General features: G+C 48.5%; 1 protein-coding gene across 1 annotated transcript in view; it reads left to right on the top strand.

Annotated features, from left to right (window-relative positions):
* Positions 1-581: 581 nt before the first annotated feature.
* LOC145337352 (putative G-protein coupled receptor 139) overlaps positions 582-22933 on the top strand; it is a 35137-nt gene continuing 12785 nt past the window's right edge. Inside the window, exons 1-2 of the mRNA XM_080182143.1 lie at positions 582-834; positions 2328-2543. Coding sequence (XP_080038269.1) covers positions 582-834; positions 2328-2543 — 469 coding nt within the window. The remainder of the gene's footprint in view (positions 835-2327; positions 2544-22933) is intronic.

Raw genomic sequence — 22933 nt, 5'->3', positions numbered from 1 at the left:
CCCCACGACCCTCTCGAAACCCAACGGGAGTGGTGGGCGAAAGAGAAAAGGAGCAAAGATGAGAAGGCTTGGATGCTAATATTAAAGGCTGATCTCACCCTTGCAGGACGAGTTCATAAATATGTACAAGGCAAGCAGGAACAAGCTGCACAGGGACAACACGCCGCTGTGATGGACACTAACCCTGTGCTGCCAGCGCTGTCCGGCTTCTCACACCAACCTCCCAGTGAGGAGTGTCCCGACTGGGAATGTTTAGTGGATGAGACGGGTCCATTAGCCCCAACAGGAGGGAGCATTCCACCTCCCACCGACCCCCCCCCCATCCCAGAGCATTATGGCAGCCCCCCCGTTAAAATTGAGTGTGTCCCCGGGGGGGCAAGGGGGAGACGGGCGAGGGCGATCTGCCCAGGCTCGGAGAAAGATGATCCCTTACCCTGGGGGGACACCGTGAAACTGCTGGACAAACTCCCGACCCTCCAGCCCACACACAGTAACGCGATCTTCTGGCAAAAACACTTAAAGAGATGCAAATGTGTCCCAATTTATATCATCAGGAGATAGCAGGGCTCCTAAGAGCCAAAATGCCGGGGAATTATTGGACCCAGCTTCAGGGAGAGCACCAGAACGGGACCTGGTGCGCGAACCTGAACCAGAGCCGCCCAGAGCAAGACCGAGCTCTGAGGGATTTTAAAGATGATATTACCCAAACCATGGGGCAAGTCCCCGTGAGCTGGAACGCAATCGTAGGGTTAGTGCAGGGGAAGGAGGAGAAAGCCCAGGAATACGGGCGATGGAAATTTGATGCCTTTTTGGGCCCACGGGGGAATGCCCGATGTCGATAGACAGAACCCCGCGTTCCTCCAGCTATATAAGGACGGCCTGAGCCCAGCGCACCGAGCAATCCTAAAGACCGGGTTGGGAAACTTTAACACCTTTGACGAGTGAGAGAACTGGGCTATTACTGTAGACAACCAACAGAGAAAGATCCAAAGCGCTAGGGCAGGGGGATCTTCCCTGGGAACTGACGGAGGGAGCTGCTACAAGTGTGGGAAACCTGGTCATTATAGAAAGGACGGCCCAGCCCAGGCGTCCCAACCCTCTCACATTTGCCCCAATTGCAGCAGGACTGGACACAGCGATTCAGCTTGCTGAAGCAGGAGGTTCCCAAGGGGGGAGAGAGAGAGAGAGCCCCCCCCAGGTACGACCAAACCCCGGCAAGCCCCCCCCGACCTGAAAGGGAATGAAGTCATTCCCAATCCCGCACACCTCAGCCACCAGCAGCTGCTGGATATTATCCAGACTCTGGCGGAGCGAAAGACCGCATGAATCGCGTCGGCGCCCCCCCCACCCCCCACCCCGGGAGCCCACCCCCACATCTGGGTTAACGCATCGTTGGGGGGGGGCCGGCGATGCAAAATATTAATAGATACGGGGGGGGGGGGGGGGTGGGGCCGCGATATCCCTCACCAACACGGCACTTCCTACAACCCACCGTTCCATCGTAGTAGTGGGGGGGTCGGGGGAAATAGAACTACAGCTTACCAGAGCCAGGCAGTCCTACTAGAGATTGAGGACATCTTACTCCCAGTACACTTCTGGGTCTGCCCCAATCTGGAGGGAACAATCTTGGGAATAGACCTCCTGGGGGGGGAGTTCGGGGGCGGTGGTGGGTGCCTTTAACAAGTGCCTGCTGTGGACTGCGAGAAAGGAACACAAAAGTGGGATTCGGGGATATTGGGTCCCGAACACAAACGTGGATGCAATCCGGGCAGGAGACCACACACCCACAGCCCGAGATTGGAGAAGGGAAGGGATAGTAGGGCTTCTATGTCCATCATTACCCCAAGTCTGGGCAGCAGGGAAACAAGACTGCGGCCTGGTAAAAACTCCTCCCCTACACATACACGGGCCCATCCACACCCCTCACATACAATACCCCATAAAGCCCCAGGCACTACAGGCCACTGAGAAAACCATTCAGGCTTTGGTTGCCCAGGGTATTTGAAGACCTACAGTGTCTAACACCAACTCCCCGATACGGCCAGTCCGTAAGCCAGACGGAAGTTACTGACTGGCCATAGACTACACTGCCCTCAACAAAATAACCCCCAAAGAACACCCCATAGTCGCGAGTCCATCCACTATTTTTAACGGACTCGGATCTGAACATGGTATTTTCTCTGTGTTAGACACAGCAAACGGATTCTCGTCCATCCCGCTTCACACGGGCTCCCAGGAAAGGTTGGCCTTTCCCTGTGGAGGGAAACAGTACACACGGACACGCCTCCCCCAAGGGCTCCACAACATTCCCAACATTTTCCACCCAGTTATGAGTGAGGCCCTTGAGGACTGCGATCTGTCCCCATATGGAAGCACCTTCCTCCAATATGTGGACCACATCTTCATTGCCTCCACCAACCGCACAGCACATATCGGAGCCCTGTCCACAATCCTACGCGCCTCGCAGGCTGCGGGGTTTAAAATCAACCCAACCAAGGCACAGATTGCACAACAGGAGCTCCGGGATTTAGGAAACAACATAAGTCAGGGAAAGACAGCCCTCCCCTCCGATCGGAAGACCGGGATTATAAATATGCCCCGTCCAAACACAGTTAAAGGGGTGTGTAGAGTTATGGGACTATTTCACGACTGCCGGGATTGCATTGACCAGTTCGCATCTCTGTCTGAACCAATTCAGCGGCTGGTCAAAGGGGGAAAGCCAGGAGCAGGAACGATCGAGTGGGGACCCGAACAGGAGGTAGCATTCACCCGCCTAAAATCAGAACTATTAGCAGCTCCAGCCCTACGCCCGCCTAATATAATCAAACCCTTCCACCTCTTCTATGACCCATAAGAGGGATTTTATCGCTCCGTGGGAACCCAAGAATACGGGGGTACCATGTGACCGGTGGCATATTATTCCACCCGACAATCCCCGGGAGCCCAGGGACTGCACAAGTGTGTGGCAGCTCTAGATTGCCCCTCCTGGGCAGTCAGGGTACGGGAACTGATCACTATGTCAGGACAAATCATTTCACACACGAAACACACCATCGCTGAGCTCCTGAATACAGGCCAACTCCGGACTGTTTCGGACGCCCGAAGGGCCAATTGGGAAGCGGTACTCCTCCCCCGAGACCGGTCAGTCCAGATAGTGCGGGACACTGGGAAGAACCCCGCTGAGGGACTCCTATCAGAGGGAAGTCCACACTACTGCCCGATTAACCCAGACACTGAAGCGGAGGGAGGCATTAATGACCAACCCCGAGATAACCCCGACCTCATGCTGTATGTAGATGGGTCCCGAAGACAAGTAGAGGGACAATACCACACAGGCTGGGCAATAGTAGACCAGGAAGGGACACTGGGAGCAAAGGACACGATGAGTGGGGAGACCTCAGCCCAAATGGCCAAACTCATAGCCCTCACGGAAGCCCTCAAGACAGGAAGGGAAAAGCGAGTAAATGTGTATACTGACAGCCGATATGCATTTGGGGTGGTCCACGATTACATGATGGACTGGGAAAGGCGCGGGTTTATCAGCACAGTTGGGGGTGGGGGGAGGGGGGATGGGGGGTGCATAAGGCATGAAAATATAACCCGAGACCTGGTAGCTGCAGCCAGGCTGCCCTCAGAAGCAGCCGTAATGAAGATAAAAGCCCACCAAAGGGTAAAGACAGCGGAACAGAAAGGGAACCAACTCACAGACACTGCAGCCAAGGCTGTAGCTGGGGAAGCCCTCCCGCACACAGCCCCCACCACAACAGCACCCTTGGAGGAAGTGGATCTTTATAAGCTGCAGGGTAACACCAGCCCACATGAGGTGGCAGAGTGGGAACAGGCAGGGGCGTCCAGGGACAAAGATGGAGTGTGACGCAGAGGGCACCAAGTCGTCGCCCCCTCATTTCTACCCACCGAACTACTCCGAGTCCACCACGAGCCCCACCACTCCGGCCGGGATGGGACCCTGGCCCCACTATCAGCTGATTGGTGGTGGCCAGGGATGGGACGGGATGGGGCCAAACATTGCCAGCGCTGTATCATACGCGCCCAGCACAACCCGGGCCCACCCCTGAGAGTCAAACTGACCCACCAACCCCGACCAAAGGGATCCTGGGAAAACCTGCAGATCAACTTCAGAGGCCCCCTACCCACTCGCCGAGGGAAGAAATATTGTTTAGTCTGAATCGATCAATTCACCCGCTGGGTGGAAGCATTCCCAACTCGGGATTGCGAAGACACCACCATAGCCCGCATCCCAGCATACAAAATCATCCCGAGGTGGGGAGTCCCACTACAACTCAACTCCGACCAAGGATTTCAGTGAGGCGTTTGACAAAGTCCCTCATCGTTGGTTGGTGGAAAAGATTAAGGCTCATGGGATACAAGGCCAGGTACCTTGATGGGTAGAGAACTGGCTTGCTAAGAGGAGTCAGAGAGGAGTTGTGGAGGGGTCCTTTTCTAGCTGGAGGTCTGTCACTAGTGGTGTGCCGCAGGGCTCGGTACTGGGACCTCTTCTCTTTGTAGTGTATATAAATGATTTGGAAGAGGGAGTCGGTGGTGTGATCAGCAAATTTGCTGATGACACGAAGATGGCTGGATTGGTGGGCAGTGAGGAGCAGTGTCTGGCAATACAACGGGATATTGATAGGCTGGGATATTGGGCAGATATATGGCAAATGGACTTTAATCCGGATAAATGTGAGGTGATGTATTTTGGCTGGAATAATGTAGCGGGCAGTTATATGACAAAGGGTAAGCCTCTAAAGAGTATAGAAACACAGTGAGACCTGGGGGTGCAAGTGCACAAGTCTTTGAAGGTGGCATTACAAGTGGAGAAGGTTGTGAAGAAAGCCAATGGTTTGTTAGCCTTTATATGAAGGGGTATTGATAATAACAGCTGGAGTCTAATGTTGCAGTTGTTTGCCTGAACAGAGAGAGGCAGAGAGTGAGTTTTTAAAGTTTCTTAAGTGTCAGAAGTCAGGCTGACGTTAACACTGCAGTGAAGTTACTGAGAGAGAGGGACAGTGAGAGAGAGGGAGAGACAGACAGACAGAGAGTGGGGGATCGATATTTAAAGTTGTCAACTTGAATGGTTCGTACTGACAAGCAAGGCCTACATTCACACTGGATCAGCTTACTGGGACACAGAGATACAGAGGGAGAGGTGAAAGTTTTCCCTGACTGGTTAATGCTTTCCCCCCTGCTTCTCCAAGCTCCAAGTCCCACTGGTTAATGTTTTCCCCGGTTGGTTAATGTTTTCCCCACGGTTGGTTCATGTTTTGCCCATCCAGCCAGAGACTAATTCCCCCGGTTAATGTTTTCCCCCGTTGGTTAATGTTTTCCCCGACTGGTTCATGTATTGCCCCTGCTTCTGCAGGGATTATGTGCAACTGGTTAATCTTTTCCCCTTGGTTCTCCAGGGACTATGTCCGACTGGTTAATGTTTTCCCCTCGCTTCTCCAGGCTTCAAGTCCAACTGTACAATGCTTTCCCCCTGCTTCTCCAGAGACCAAGTCCCACTGGTTAATGTTTTGCCCGTTTGGTTAATGTTTTCCCCAATTGGTTAATGTTTTCCCCTACTGGTTCATGTTTTCCCCTACTGGTTCATGTTTTCCCCTACTGGTTCATGTTTTGTTCACAGTTGGTTAATGTTTTGCCCCTGCTTCTCCAGGCGCCAAGTGCGACTGGTTAATGTTTTCCCTTCTGCTCCAGGCACCAAGTACGACTGGTTCATGTTTTCCCCCTGCTTCTCCAGAGACCAAGTCCCACTGGTTAATGTTTTCCCCGATTGGTTAATGTTTTCCCCGGTTGGTTAATGTTTTCCCCGACTGGTTAATGTTTTGCCCACGGTTGGTTAATACTTTCACCCTGCTTCTCCAGGCACCAACCACGGGGAAAACATTTACCAGTGGGACTTGGGCCCTGGAGAAGCAGGGGGAAAACATTAACCAGCTGGGCTGGGTGCCTGGAGCAGAAGGGAAAACATTAACCAGTGGGACATGGTGCCTGGAGAAGCAGGGGGAAAACATTAACCACTTGGTCTTGGTGCCTGGAGAAGCAAGGGGAAAATATGAACCAGTTGGACATAATCCCTGGAGAAGCAGGGGCACAACATTAACCAACCGTGGGGAAAACATTAACCAGGAGGGCAAAACATTAACCAGTCGGGGAAAACATTAACCAACTGGGGAAAACATTAACCAACCGGGGAAAACATTAACCAGTGGGACGTCGGCTCTGGCTGGATGGGCAAAACATGAACCAACCGAGGGGAAAACATTAACCAACCGGGGAAAGCATGAACCAGTTGGACTTGGTGCATGGAGAAGCGAGGGGAAAACATTAACCAGTCAGACCTGGCACCTGGAGAACCGAGGGGAAAACATTAACCAGTTGGGCTTGGTGCCTGGAGAAGCAGGGGGAAAACATTAACCAGTTGGTCTTGGTCTCTGAAGAAGCAGGGGCAAAACATTAACCAACCGTGGGCAAATCATTAACCAGTCGGGGAAAACATTAACCAACCGGGGAAAACATTAACCAGTAGGGGAAAACACTAACCAGTCGGGGGAAACAGGAACCAGTGGCACTTGGTCCCAGGAGAAGCGGGGGAAAACATGAACCAGTCGGGGAAAACATTAACCAACCGGGGAAAACGTTAACCAGTCGGGGAAATAATTAACCTGTTGGGGAAAACATGAACCAGTCGGACCTAACCCCTGGAGAACCGAGGGGAAAACATTAACCAGTTGGACTTGGTCCCTGAGGAAGCAGGGGCAAAACATTAACCAACCGGGCAAAACATCAACCAGTGGGATTGGGGCTCTGGATGGATGGGCAAAACATAAACCAACCGTGGGGAAAACATGAATCAACTGTGGAAAACATTAACCAGTGGGCCTTGGGCTCTGGCTGGATGGGAACACATTAACCAGCCGTGGGGAAAACATTAACCAGTCGGGCAAAACATTAACCAACTGGGGAAAACATTAACCAGTGGGCCTTAGTCTCCGGCTGGATGGGCAAAACATTAAGCAACCGTGGGGAAAACATTAACCAACCGGGGAAAACATTATCCAGTGGGAGTTGGAACCTGGAGAAGCAGGGGGGAAAACATTAACCAGTCGGGGAAAACTTTCACCTCTCCCTCTGTATCTCTGTGTCCCAGTAAGCTGATTCAGTGTGAATGTAGGCCTTGCTTGTCAGTACGAACCATTCAAGTTGACACCTTTAAATATCAATCCCCCCTCTCTCTGTCTGTCTCTCTCTCACTGTCCCTCTCTCTCTCTCAGTAACTTCACTGCAGTGTTAATGTCAGCCTGACTCCGGACACTTAATAAACTTTAAAAACTCACTCTCTGCCTCTCTCAGTTCAGGCACAGGTTGAGTGTTCGAGTGAGAGCGGGGGAGAGGTGAGTATTGAAGCCGGTGCAGGCAGCTGTCAACAAAGCTTTGAAGAAATGGCAGGCAGTGTTTGTAAACATGCTGAGGGAATGGGAAAGTCAGTGTGTCAGCCAGATGGGGGAAAGGGAAGCTTCCACTTGCGAGGGGAAAACATTAACCAGCTGCTGTGTGGGCAATGGCAGTCCCCCTTTTATTGTACCCTCTGGACAAGCAGGGGCAAAACATGAACCAGGTGTACTGAATCCCTGGAGAAGCGAGGGGAAAACATTAACCAGTTGGACTTCGTCCCTGTAGAAGCAGAGGCAAAACACTATCCAGTCGGGCAAAACATTAACCAGTCGGGGAAAACATTAATCAGAAAGCCAAAGCCACTGGAGCATTGTGGAAGTCATTAACCAGTCGGACAAAGTCCCTGGAGAAGCGAGGGGAAAACATTAACCAGTTGGATCTGCTCCCTGGAGTAGAAGGGAAAACATTAACCAGTTGCACTTAGTCTCCAGAGAAGCAGGGGCAAAGCATTAACCAGTCGGGGAAAACATTAACCAGTTGGACTTGGTGCCTGGAGAAGTGAAGGGAAAACATTAACCACTCGGGCACAGTCCCTGGAGAAGCAGGGGCACAACATTAACCAACCGAGGGGAAAACATTGACCAGTCGGGGAAAACATTAACCAGTCAAAGAACAAAGAACAAAATCAGCCTGGGAAACAGGCCCTTCGGCCCAACGAGCCCATGCTGCCATCTCAACACCACCTCTCTACCCATGACCCCTATCTAATGTTTTATGGCCATCCAGATTGAGGGAAAACTGATTTCGGGACAATTTATTCCTGCCAATCAGCCTAACACCACATTTTTGGGGTGTGGGAGGAAACCGGAGCACCCGGAGAAAACCCACGCAAGCACGGGGAGAATGCGCAAACTCCCACAGACACCGGCCCAAATCCATGTGTCTGCACAGCAATCAGCGATAGTCACTGAGCTGTCGTCTTGCCCAGAATCTTGTCCAGTTTAGGCACACACTAACGACATGAAGCACTAGGCCAATCTCGAACAACCAAGAGCAGCCCCAGTACGACCCATCGCGTGTATGCCCCTCGTTGGACACGAGGTGGACCGACTTCAAACCTGTGAATGAAAACAGAGAAAAACACTATTATCATACTATACCCATTTACATTTCTAGGGACACCCCAATGCTAATGACCCTTAATTAAAGGTTCTTCTATATCCACCCATCTCCAACTCAGTCATATGCCTGTCTAAGTTACTCTTAAAGGACTCTAGCGTGTTTGCCTCCACCACCTTACTTGGCAGAGCATTCCATACCCCCACTACCCTCTGTGTGAAAAACCTCCCTCTAATATCTGTGTTGTACCTCTCCCCCCTCACCTTAAGTCCATGGCCCCTTGTCCTATGTGACTCAATTATAGGAAATAGCCTACCTCTGTTTACTCTATCTATACCCTTCATAATCTTATATACCTCTTTTAGATCCCCGCCTCAGTCGGCGTCGTTCAAGGGAAAAGCGCCCCAATTTCTTCAATCTTTCCTCATACCCCAGTCCTTCCATACCAGGCAACATCCTGGTAAATCTCCTCTTCACTCTCTCCAGAGTCTCCACGTCCTTCTGGTAGTAAGGCGACCAGAACTGTACGCAGTACTCCAAATGCGGCCTAACCAACATTCTATACATCTGCAACATTAGACTCCAGCTCTTATATTCTATACCCCTTCCTATAAAGGCTAACATACCATAGGCTTTCTTCACCACACTACGTGTGCATGAGTCGCTGCGGGTGCAGCAGGTGATCAAGAAGGCGAATGGGATGCTGGCCTTTATAGCGAGGGGGATAGAATATAAAAGTAGGGAGGTCTTGCTGCAACTGTACAGGGCATTGGTGAGGCTTCAGCTGGAGTACTGTGTGAAGTTTTGGTCGCCGTACTTGCGCAAGGATATTTTGGCCTTGGAGGGAGTGCAGAGGAGGTTCACTGCTGATACTGGAGATGAGGGGGTTAGACTATGAAGGGAGACTAAATAGACTGGGTCTGTACTCGTTGGAGTTTAGAACGATGAGGGGGGATCTTATAGAGATGTACAAGATAATGAAAGGGATGGATAGGGTAGAAGTAGAGAGATTCTTCCCGCTCAGAAAGGACAGCAGGACTAGAGGGCACAGCCTCAACATAAGGTGGGGGGGCGGTTTAGAATGGAGTTGAGGAGGAACTTCTTCACTCAAAGGGTGGTGAATCTCTGGAATTCTCTGCCCGTTGAACTGGTTGAGGCTACCTCGCTAAATATTTTTAAAACACGGGTAGATAGATTTCTGATAGACAAGGGAATTAAGTATTATGGGGAGAAAGCGGGAAAGTGGAACTGAGCCACTTCAGATCAGCCATGATCTTACTGAATGGCGGGGCAGGCTGGAAGGGCTAGATGGCCTACTCCTGCTCCTATTTCTTATGTTCTTATGGCCTTACCCGTTAGCATCACCCTCCATCCTCCCCAGGCTACACACTGCGGCCATCCCCTCCGGGTTACACACCGTCTGATCTCACTGGCTCCATGCCCCCGAACTCAGTTTCCATCCTTCCCAGGTTACGCACTGTCTGAACTCGCTGCCTCCGTTTTCTCCAGTTTACACACTGTCTGATCGCCATGTCTCCATCCTGCCTGGATTGGACACTGTCTGTTCATATTGGTACCATCCTCTCGTGTTTACAGACAGATCTCACTGCCTCCATTCCCACCCTCCCCCCATTACACATTATCTGATCTCACTATCTCTATCTCCCCGGGATTACACTGTCTGATTTCGCTAGCTCTATCTCCCTGGGATTACACTGTCTGATTTCGCTAGCTCTATCTCCCTGGGATTACACTGTCTGATTTCGCGAGCTCTATCTCCCTGGGATTACACTGTCTGATTTTGCGAGCTCTATCTCCCTGGGATTACACTGTCTGATTTCGCGAGCTCTATCTCCCAGGGATTACACTCTCTGATCTCACTCTCTCTATCTCCCTGGGATTACACTCTCTGATCTCACTATCTCTATCTCCCTGGGATTACACTGTGTGATCTCACTATCTCTATCTCCCTGGGATTACACTCTCTGATCTCACTATCTCTATCTCCCTGGGATTACTCTCTCTGATTTCACTATCTCTATCTCCCTGGGATTACTCTCTCTGATCTCACTATCTCTATCTCCCTGGGATTACTCTCTCTGATTTCACTATCTCTATCTCCCTGGGATTACTCTCTCTGATTTCACTATCTCTATCTCCCTGGGATTACACTCTCTGATCTCACTATCTCTATCTCCCTGGGATTACTCTCTCTGATCTCACTATCTCTATCTCCCTGGGATTACTCTCTCTGATTTCACTATCTCTATCTCCCTGGGATTACTCTCTCTGATTTCACTATCTCTATCTCCCTGGGATTACTCTCTCTGATTTCACTATCTCTATCTCCCTGGGATTACTCTCTCTGATCTCACTATCTCTATCTCCCTGGGATTACTCTCTCTGATTTCACTATCTCTATCTCCCTGGGATTACTCTCTCTGATCTCACTATCTCTATCTCCCTGGGATTACTCTCTCTGATTTCACTATCTCTATCTCCCTGGGATTACTCTCTCTGATTTCACTATCTCTATCTCCCTGGGATTACTCTCTCTGATTTCACTATCTCCATCTTCACTCTCTTTGCTTTCTGGGAAAGTCGGAATTCGCCATTTTCTCCCCAGAATTGGTCCAGGAACCAGGCCGCTTCTTAAACACGATTAAAAAAGCTGAAAATCCTCCCTGCTCAGAACCGAGTATAAATATTTGCATCGCTTTCTCACCCGGACTTTCTACCGCCGAAACTTCTGGAAAGAAGCAACTCTGCGACTGCGCGTCGTTGTTTGTGAAGTCAACCTGCACGCGCTCAAAGAGCCCGGCGCATGCGCATACGGAGAACTGCTTCTTCGTCCGCCCTCCAACGCCCCCCGGTCACAGACAAAGGGTCTGCGCAGTGCGCGAGTCTTGGAGTTCCTTCCGTGCTGTCCGTCTCGCGCACAGACGGTTACAACCCGAGCGCGCCCCTGCCTGGACAATGAAGAGGGCGGGGCTGCAATCTACACCCTCTCCCCATTTGTTGTAGCGGCTGTCAATCACCTGCTCCCAGCCAATAGGAAGGTCCTTCTCATCAGTGTGCTGTGTTGACCCCAGTGAAAGGTTCTCATCAGTGTGGATGGAGCAGACTTTAAACAAGGAAGAATTAGCAATTGGTGCTCAGCTCCTAATAACACTCACATTGGCTGAAAAATGGCTTTCAAAAGAACTGGAAGTCGGGGATACAATTCCTTTCCTTTACTGAACGCTGCTGTACATCCTGGCAGGTTAAATCTGTTTGTCACAGTCAAGAGTTTTTTTCTTTCCTCAACCATTGAATTGCTGTCCAGATGTTTCATGGTACTTCTGGGTGACAAAACCAGATCCTTCACAGAATATTTACCTCGGATTTACCCCACACATCTTCACTTGTACGTCACATTACGACTTTCAACTTGGTCCTGGTAGATTGATCAACACAGATGTCATCATCTACATTAGCGTGCAGGCTTAGATATTGAAGAGCTGCCTGCCAGTCACGAGACATGTCTTCACATATAGGAACCCAGGAAAGCAGTCAACAATATATTTCACCTTCACGCTACCAGCGCCAAGATGGAATTGGATATCACCCTGGTGGTCACAACAGTATTATCAAGGCCCCAAACTTGTTCACCCAGATGTATTTCTTGATAGAACCCTCGGCTAAAAGCATCACCTCCTCAGGACTGCAGAGGAAACCTCCAAAACACTCCTCTGTAAACTCGTTCCTTCCTCATTGGGATCACATGCCAACATCCTCAGGACCTCTGTTTTTGCGAGCACATGTAATTGTTGGAGGTCAGCCATCTCCGTTCCATGGCACTACTGCTGGAGTTTCTCATGTGCGTTTCTGAGGCCTACCCGCCTTTAGCTATTCTTCCAGTGGGGACATTCACTAATAACTGAACAATGCACAACACCGTTCGCAAACCCTCAGATACTGAAGTCGACCATGTTCAAATGTAGTAAGAAATAGACAATATCCACTTTTGGGTTGACAAATGACAAGTAGTGTTAGCGCCACACAAGTGTCAGGCAACGACTATCTCCAATAAGAGAAAATCTGATCATTCCTCCTTTGATATTCAATTGCATTACCATCGCCGAATTGTCCGTTACCGACACCCTGAGGTTTACTGTTAGCCTGAAACTGAACTGGATTACTCATATGCATACTATTGCTCCAACAGCAAGTCAGATGGGAGGGGAGATAGTATACAGTTGTATTGTCATCAGTGCAATAATCCAAAGACATAGGGCCAGGCTGTTGAACTGAAGACCCGTGTTCAAACCCTGTGAAACCGTTGTCAATTGTTGTGAAAACCCATCTGGTTCACTGATGTCCTTTACTCAAGTAAATCTATGATCCTTGCCTGGGCTGGCCTTTATGTAACCTCAGACTAAAAACAATATTGTTGTCTCTGAAAATGCCTTCTGAAATAACCTAACAAGCCATTCAGTTCAACGGAAATGGGAGAGGAACAATAAATGCTGGCCCAGCCAACGATGCTCAGATCCCATGATTAGAAATAACCAATGGCAAAATCTCATCTCCTGACTTTCGAAAACCAAGGAATCAGGTGTTTGATGGAGTACTCTGTTATTTCTTTTGGGATGAGTACAGCTTCAACAATGCTCAAGACACGTTATGCCGTCCAGGACATAGTAACCCATTTGATTGGCACCTCATCAAAAAATACCCACTCCCTCCATCATCAATGCGCATTGGTAGCAGTATGTGCAATCTAACAGTTGCACTACAGAATCTTATCAAGCCTTCTGAAGTAGCAAATTCCAAACCCACAACCACTGTCACCTAGAAAGAAAAAGGCAGTTGACACATGGGAAAATCACCGCCTGGAAATTTTCCTCGAAGTCACTCAACATACTGATTAGGAAAAATACATTGCCATTCCTTCACTGCCATTAGAGAGGAATCCTGGAACTGTTTCCCAAACAACACAATGTGTTTACAAATATTACATGGACTGCAGCAGTTCAAAAAGGAAGATCACCACCGCCATCTCATGGAATTGGACAATAAATGTTGGCTAAGGCAGCAAGCACTACATCTTATGAATTAATAATAAAAAAAAGTGGATGGTGTCCAGCTGCCCAAATCAAATGGATCAACATGCAACTCAATTGAACAATGTCGATCTTCACAGGGTTCCTGGCCACTTTCTTTTGCTTCCAGTCCTAATCAATATTGCCAACTCCCTCCATGACATCAGTAAGGTAATTGCATCCAGAAAGTGGATGTCTACTCCAACCCAGCTACCTGGCTTCAAATTCTCATCAGCGGTTTCCCTTAAACTGAATTAATTTGAAATTCATTTTGCAACATGAATCATTATAGAGGACACAAGGAGCATATCAGAAGCAGTCATGAACTAGGAATGGAAGGCAGGGAGGAAATCAGCAAAATTGCATCAGGAAGGTGCTACTTAAGAAAAAAATGTTGCAGCTACGGGCTGGCATATGCTTCCTCCTGAGAAGCATCATTCTTGACTCTTAAATGAAGTTGCTGGTGAAATGATTGATGCATTGCTTTTAGTTTTCCAAAGTCCATAGTTTTGGGGAAGGTCATATTAGATTGGAAGATAATTGTCTTAACGGTTATGGGTCTGTGATTGGGTAGGTGGGCATGACGAGGTTCGAACTGGTTCCTCAAGAGTGATGGTCAAGTTTTGATGACAGTCAAAGAAAAATGCACGGGAAACAGGCCCTTCGGCCTAACGAGCCCGCACCGCCATTTTAACATTGAGTCCCCTCTCCACCCATGACCCTTGTCTATGGTTATGGCATTCCAGATTGAGGGAAGACTAATTTAGGGACAATTTGTTACACCAATCAGCCTAACAGCACATCTTTGGGGTGTGAGAGGAAACCGGGGCACCAGGAGAAAACTGGCGCAAGCACGGGGAGAATGTGCAAACTCCTGCAGACACTGGCCCAAATCCATGTATCTGCACAGCAGTGATAGTCACTGATCTGTCGCGTTGTCCATCATCTGGTTCAGTTTAAGCGTACACTAACGACGTGAAGTACTAGGCTATTCTCAAAACAACCAACAGCAGCCCTCGTACGACCCGTCATTGTTCCCTGACCGCTCGACATTATCAATTACCTGTGGGACGATCCCACTAATTAAAGTTTGTTTGTTACTTCAGCTGATTCTTGTCAAGGTAAAATAACTTTCATGATATCGGCCTTACCAATTTGTTTAGATGGGAAAATATGTTGTCATGTTCCCATGATTAATATCGTGAGCTCCCAAACAGTGAACCTAAACTATTTGCAATATATATAATGTCTTAGATACAGGGATAGAAGGTGTTATAGCCAAGTCTGCAGATGACACAAAAGTAGATGGGATAATAATTTGCAGTGAGGGAATATGAAACTTAAAAGATGGATGTAACTAGGCTCGGTGAGTGTGCCAAAATGTGGCAGATAGAGTTTTACGTGGATATGTGTAAGCTTATCTATTTTGACCAGAAAAGTAGAAAGGTAGCATTTCTCTTTCTCAATTGAAATGCAGTGGGACCTGGGTATCGTTGTGCGCAATTTGCGGGCAACTTGTATGCTGGTATAGAAGATAATAAGGACAGCAAATGGAACTTTGGCATTTATAGCTGAAAGAATTGAGTATAAAAATAACAAAGTGTTGCTGCTGCTACATGGGGCATTGGTGAGACCAAGTCAGAATACTATGCAAAGTTTTGTTTCTCTTATTTGAAGAAGGATGCAGAGACATTAGAGTCAGTTCAGAGGCAATTCACTGCATTGATTCCAGAGACAAGGAGTTCTTTTACGAAGATAAGTTGAGAAGCTTAGGCTGATACTCTTTAGAATTGAGAATCATGAGTGGAGATGAAGTATACAATATGATAAAGAATATTTGGTTTAATTAATTTGGACCTGATTTGTCTGTAAAATTATCGCCACAGAAATGGAAACTGCAATATTCTGATTATAGTACGAATTACAGGATAATCAGATGTCTTAGTGAATAAGCCATTTGACTTATCTCAGTTGGCTGGACTGCTGGATAGCGATTTTAAAAAGTGATACCAAAAACGTAGATTTAATTCCCGTACTGACTAAAATTATTCATTCAGTCCCACCTTCTCAAACATGCCTGACGGTTGGTGATCATTGGGTTAAATCGCCATCAGTCACAACTTATATTTAGCTGGCACGATGACGAATTTACCTTTTGCAAGTAAGATAAGAAAAAGTTTTGACAAAATAAGCGAAAAATGGACATTTCCTCTTTTGGGGCAATTTAGAATGAGAGGTCATAACTTTAGGATGGATGGTAGCTGATTTAAAACAGATGAGAAGAAAATACTTCTCTCAAATGTTACAAATCTGTGGAATTCACTTTAATCATTGAATTATTACAGTGCACAATCATAGAAGGCCATTCAACCCATTGAATGTTGTTCAGTTATTCTCTCCAATTAAGCATGGTTTTGATGTCTCAGTGAGACTTCTGCAGAATTTCATATTTTAAATATATATTCTGATATTTCATAGAACATAGAACATAGAACACCACAGCACAAACAGGCCCTTCGGCCCACGAGTTGCACCGATCACATCAACACCTACCAATCCATAGACCTATCTATATCCCCCAATCCCATTAAATCCCATATACTCATCCAGAAGTCTTTTAAAAGACCCCAGCGAGTTCGCCTCCACCACCACTGACGGCAGCCGATTCCATTCACTCACCACCCTCTGAGTGAAAAACTTACCCCGAACATAACTTCTGTACTTGCCTCCCCGCACCTTAAATCTGTGTCCTCTCGTAGTGACCATTTCAACCCGGGGAAATAGCCTCTGAGAATCCACCCTATCTATTCCTCTCAACATTTTATAAACTTCTATCAGGTTGCCTCTCAACCTTCGTCTCTCCAGGGAAAAGAGTCCCAGCTCCCTCAACCTAACTTCATAAGGCATGCCTCCCAGTCCAGGCAACATCCTTGTAAATCTCCTCTGTACCCTTTCAATAGCTTCTACGTCCTTCCTATAGTGAGGCGACCAGGACTGCGCACAGTACTCCAAGTGAGGCCTGACAAGGGTCTTATAAAGGTGCAGCATTACCTCCCGATTCCTAAACTCAATCCTTTGATTAATGAAGGCCAGTACACCATATGCCTTCTTGACCACATCCTCCACCTGCGAGGCCGATTTAAGAGTCCTGTGGACCCGGACCCCAAGATACTTCTGCTCTTCAACACTACTAAGACTCCTGCCCTTGATAGTGTACTCGTTCATCCCATTGGTTCTGCCAAAATGGACGACTACACATTTATCCGCGTTGAAGTCCATCTGCCACTTCTCCGCCCAGTCCTGCTACAACTTCTGACATCCTTCCAGACCATCCACAACACCACCGACCTTCGTGTCATCAGCGAACTTACTAACCCATCCCTCCACTTCCTCATCTAGGTCATTTATGAAAATGACAAACAGCAAGGGTCCTAGAACAGATCCCTGGGGCACTCCACTGGTGACTGACCTCCATGCAGAAAAAGACCCATCCACAACCACTCTCTGCCTTCTGCAGGCAAGCCAGTTCTGGATCCACAAGGCCAAAGCCCCTTGGATCCCATGCCCTCACACCTTCTCAAGAAGTCCTGCATGGGGGACCTTATCAAACGCCTTGCTGAAGTCCATGTACACCACGTCCACTGCACTTCCTTCGTCAATGTGTTCAGTCACATTTTCAAAGAACTCAACTAGGCTCGTAAGGCACGACCTGCCCTTGACAAAACCATGCTGACTATTTCTGATCATGTCAAACCTCTCCAAATGCTCGTAAATCTTGTCCCTCAGAAGCCTCTCCCTCAGCTTACCAACCACTGAGGTCAGACTCACCGGTCGGTAATTTCCCGGGCTATCTCTGTTCCCTTTCTTGAAAATAGGAACCACATCCGCAATCCTCCAAACTTCCGGAACCTCTCCCGTCTCCATTGACGACGCAAAGATCATCGCCAGGGGCTCTGCAATCACTTCCCTCACCTCCCACAGTATCCTGGGGTACATCCCATCTGGTCCCGGCGACTTATCTATCTTGATGGAATTCAAACATTCTAACACATCCTCCTCCTTAATATCCACATCCTCAATCTTTTCCATCTGCTGCAAATCCGTAGCAAAATCTCCCAGATCAGTTTCCACCGTGAATACTGAGGCAAAGTACCCATTAAGCACCTCTGCCATTTCTCCTGGTTCCACACAGACCTTTCCCCCTTCACCTTTTATAGGTCCTATCCCTTCTCTTCTCATCCTTTTACTTTTCACATATTTATAGAAGGCCTTGGGATTCTCCTTAATCTTACCCGCCAAGGTCTTCTCATGACCCCTTCTGGCTCTCCTAATTTCCCTTTTAAGCTCCTTTCTACAATCCTTATACTCCTCAAGATCCTTAACATCTCCTAGCTCCCTGAACCTTTTGTACACCTTCCTTTTCCTCCTGACTAGGTTCACCACAGCCTTCGTGCACCACGGTTCCCGCGACCTACCAAAACCCCCTTGTCTCATTGGAACGTTGTCATGCAGAGCTCCAGACAAACATTCCTTGAATATCTGCCACCTTCCTTCGGTACTTTTCCCTAAGAACGCCTCCTTCCAGTTTATTTGTCCAAGTAACTTCCTGACTTCTTCGTATTTCCCCTTATTCCAGACAAACACCTTCCTAGTATAAGTGTTATAGGTGTGACAGAGGAGGGTTAAAGAGAGGTGGAGGGGTGGCACTGTTAGTAAAGGAAAACATGACAGTAGTGCAGAGGGAGGACAATATGGAGGAGTTAGGGATTGAGTCGCTGTGGGTGGAGTTGAGAAATAAAAAGGGAGAGATTACGATGCTAGGGGTATACTATAGGCCACCCAACAGCCCGAGGTCAGTGGAGGAAGGCATTTGCAGGGGCATTTTGGATAGGTGCAGGAAGAATAGGGTGGTTGTAGTGGGTGAATTTAATCTTCCTGGAATGGATTGGAAGGGGCCTAGAGCTGGGGGTACGGAGGGAGAGGAGTTTGTAAAATGTGTTTTGGAAGGGTCCCTAGAGCAGTATGTAACTAGCCCGACTAGGGAAGGGGCTATACTGGATTTAGTGTTGGGTAATGAGCCGGGGCAGGTGGTTGAGGTTGAGGTAGGCGAACATGTGGCTAACAGTGACCACAAGTCGGTCTACTTTAGGATAAAAATGGAAAGGGATGAGTGCCGGCCGAACGGGAGTGTGCTGAACTGGGGAAAGGCGAGCTATAGCCGGATTAGGAGGGAGCTGAAGGACACTGATTGGGAGGGACTGTTAGCTGGCAAGTCCACGGTCGGCAAGTGGGAAGCTTTTAAGGGCAAACTGAAAATGTTGCAGGAAAGGCATGTTCCGGTTAAGCGGAAGGATGGGAAAGGTAGGATTAGAGACCCGTGGATTACAGGGGGTATCGAAGACTTGGTGAGGAAGGAGAGGGATGCGTATGTTAGGTCGAAACAACTGGGTACGGAGAGTGCGCTGGAGGAATATAGAGAGAATAGGAGGGAGCTAAAAAGGGGAGTTAGAAGGGCGAAGAGAGGGCATAAAATGGCTTTGGCTGATAGGATTAAGGAAAATCCAAAGGCATTTTATTCCTATATTAGGAGCAAGAGAGTAGTTAGAGGGAAAATTGGTCCTCTTAGGGACAAAAGTGGGGAGTTATGTATTGAGTCGGAGGGAATGGGGGAGCTCCTGAATGAATACTTTGCGTCGGTATTCATGAAGGAGAGGGGTTCGGAAGCGTGCGGTCTCTTGGAGAGAGCTGTGAATCAGTTGCAGGAAATATCTATTACGAGGGAGGAAGTGCTGGGGCTTTTAGGTAGCGTAAGGATGGATAAAGCTCCGGGGCCTGATGGTATTTATCCCAGGCTGCTTAGGGAGGTGAAAGATGAAATTGCTGGGCCTCTGGTGCAAATCTTTGTCTCTTCTTTGGACACAGGTGAGGTCCCAGAAGACTGGAGGGTAGCAAATGTGGTACCGCTGTTTAAAAAAGGTAGTAGGGATCACCCTGGAAATTATAGACCGGTGAGTTTGACATCGGTGGTCAGGAAATTAATGGAAAATATACTTCGGGGTAGGATGTATGAGCATTTGGAGCGTTGCGATCTGATTAGGGATAGGCAACATGGCTTTGTTAGAGGGAGGCCTTGCCTTACGAATCTGGTAGAATTCTTTGAGGAGGTGACAAAAACGGTTGACGATGGGAGAGCCGTTGATGTCATCTATATGGATTTCAGTAAGGCGTTTGACAAAGTCCCTCATGGTAGGCTGGTAGAAAAGGTTAAGGCGCATGGGATACAAGGACAGGTAGCTAGGTGGATTGAGAACTGGCTGGGCAATAGGAGACAGAAGGTAGTTGTTGAGGGGACCTTTTCGGGCTGGAGGCCAGTGACCAGTGGTGTGCCGCAGGGCTCAGTACTGGGACCTCTCCTCTTTGTAGTATATATAAACGACTTGGAAGAGAGCGTAGGTGGTGTGATCAGCAAGTTTGAGGATAACACCAAGATGGCAGGGTTGGCGGATACTGAGGTGGAATGTCAGGTGATACAGCAGGATATAGATAGGTTGGTACATTGGGCAGATAGGTGGCAGATGGAATTTAATCCTGACAAATGCAAGGTGATGCATTTTGGAAGGAATAATGCAGAGAGGAGCTACGTGATAAAAGGTAGACCGATTAGGAGTACAGAAATACAGAGGGACCTGGGAGTGCAGGTTCACAAGTCTATGAAGGTTGCGACACAAGTGGAGAAGGTTGTGAGGAAAGCTTATGGAATGCTAGCCTTTATAGGAAGGGGTATAGAGTATAGGAGCTGCCGTCTAATGCTTCAGTGGTACAGAACGTTGGTTAGACCGCATTTGGAGTACTGCGTCCAGTTCTGGTCACCTTACTACCGGAAGGACGTGGAGACCCTGGAGAGGGTGCAGAGGAGGTTTACCAGGATGTTGCCTGGCATGGAAGGACTGAGTTACGAGGAAAGGTTGGAGAAACTGGGACTTTTCTCCTTGGAAAGACGGAGATTGAGGGGAGACATGATAGAGGTATATAAGATACTGAAGGGAATAGATAGAGTCAATAGTGAGAGGCTGCTACCTAGACTGGGTACAATTACGAGAGGTCATGATCTAAGGGTGAGGGGGGAGAAGTATAATTTGGATATGAGAGGAAGGTTCTTCACGCAGAGGGTCGTGGGGGTGTGGAACGCACTACCGAGTAGGGTGGTGGAGGCAGGAACGTTGGACTTGTTTAAGGTTTACTTAGATAGACACATGAGCGAAACGAGGATGGAGGGTTATAGTAGGGGGTATTAAATAGGGTCAGAGCCTTGGGAGACACCGGAAATGCAGACTTATATGTTAACGTTTTTGTCTTTTTATTCCGCAGGTGGAGGTCCACCTTGTTGTCAAACAAGGGGCATGCACACGGTGGGTCGTGCGTGGGCTGCTCTTGGAGGTTCCGGGAGTGGCCTAGTACTTTGTGTCGGTGTGTGTGCTTGATCCTGGACCAGTAGACGGGCGCCGCAACAGCTCAGTGACGAGCACTGCTAGCTGTGCAGATACATGGATTTGGGCCTGTGTCTGTGGGAGTTTGCGCATTCTCCCTGTGGTTGCGTGGGTTTCCTCTGGGCACTCCGGTTTCCTCCCACACCCCAAAGATGTGCTATTAGGCTGATTGGTTTACCAAATTGACACTATTCTCCCTGAATCTGGCTAAGTTAGCGGTTCCACTTGCAGACACGCAGGGCAGGGTAGGTGTAGGAGGATATGGCGGCGTGGGCTCGTTGGGCCGAAGGGCCTGTTTCCCGTGCTGGGTTGTTCTTTGTTCTTTGTAAATGGTTCATGCTTTCCCCTCGCTTCTCCAGGGACAATGTCCAACTGGTTAATGTTTTCCCTGGCTGGTTAATGTTTTCCCCGGTTGGTTAATGTTTTCCCTGGTTGGTTAATGTTTTCCACTACTGGTTAATGTTTTCCTCTACTGGTTAATGTCTTCCCCGACTGGTTAATGTTTTGCCCCTGCTTCTCCAGAGATTATGTGCCACTGGTTAATGTTTTCCCCTCGGTTCTCGAGGGTCTATGTCCGACTGGTTCATGTTTTCCCCCTGCTTCTCCAGGCACCAAGTCCAACTGGTTAATGTTTTCCCCTCGGTTCTCCAGGGACTATTCCTGCCTGGTAAATGTTTGGAAGGACTATTACTTACGTGGCAAAAAACCGCAGCAGGCGACGGTGCAGAGGGACCTCAGGGTCCTTGTGCATGAGTCGCAAAAACCCAGCCTGCAGGTGCAGCAGGTGGTCAGGAAGGCTAATGGGATGCTGGCCTTCATAGCGAGGGGGATTGAACATAAAAGTAGGGAGATCTTGCTGCAGCTGTATAGGGCATTGGTGAGGCCGCAGCTGGAGTACTGTGAGCAGTTTTGGTCGCCGCACTTACACAAGGATACTTTGGCCTTGGAGGGAGTGCAGAAGAGGATTACCAGGCTGATACCAGAGTTGATGGGGTTGAGCTATCAGGAGAGGCTGAATAAACTAGGCTTGTACTCGTTAGAGTTTAGAAGAATGAGGGGAGATCTCATTGAGACGTATAAGATGATGAATGGGATGGATAGGATAGAGGTGGAGAGACTCTTCCCGCTCAGAAAGGACAGTAGGACTAGGGGGCACAGCCTCAAGATAAAGGGGGTGCGGTTTAGAATGGAGTTGAGGAGGAACTTCTTCACTCAAAGGATTGTGAATCTCTGGAATTCTCTGCCCGTTGAAGTGGTGGAGGCTGCCTCGCTAAATATTTTTAAGACGCGGGTTGATGGGTTTTTGATAAGCGAGGGGATTAAGGGTTATGGGGAGAGGGCGGGAACGTGGAACTGAGCCACGACAGATCAGACATGATCTTATTGAATGGCGGGGCAGGCTCGAAGGACTAGGTGGCTACTCCTGCTCCTATTTCTTATGTTCTTATGTAAAACATTAACCAACCGTGGGGAAAACATGAACCAGTGGGGGAAGCCATTAACCAGTGGGACTTGGAGCCTGGAGAAGCAGGGGGGAAAACATTAACCAGTCGGGGAAAACTTTCACCTCTCCCTCTGTATCTCTGTGTCCCATTAAGCTGATTCAGTGTGAATGTCGGCCTTGCTTGTGAGTACGAAACATTCAAGTTGACAACTTTAAATATCGATCCCCCCTCTCTCTGCCTGTCTGTCTGTCAGTCTCTCGCTCTCTCACTGTCACTCTCTCTCTCTCAGTAATTTCACTGCAGTGTTAATGTAAGCCTGACTTCTGACACTTAAGAAACTTTAAAAACTCACTCTCTGCCTCTCTCAGTTCAGGCACAGGTTGAG

The sequence above is a fragment of the Carcharhinus amblyrhynchos genome, unplaced genomic scaffold (assembly GCF_965287045.1).
Source record: "Carcharhinus amblyrhynchos unplaced genomic scaffold, sCarAmb.v2.hapA scaffold_47, whole genome shotgun sequence".
NCBI classification, from domain to species: Eukaryota; Metazoa; Chordata; class Chondrichthyes; order Carcharhiniformes; family Carcharhinidae; genus Carcharhinus; species Carcharhinus amblyrhynchos.
This window is presented reverse-complemented; position numbering and strand designations above follow the sequence as displayed.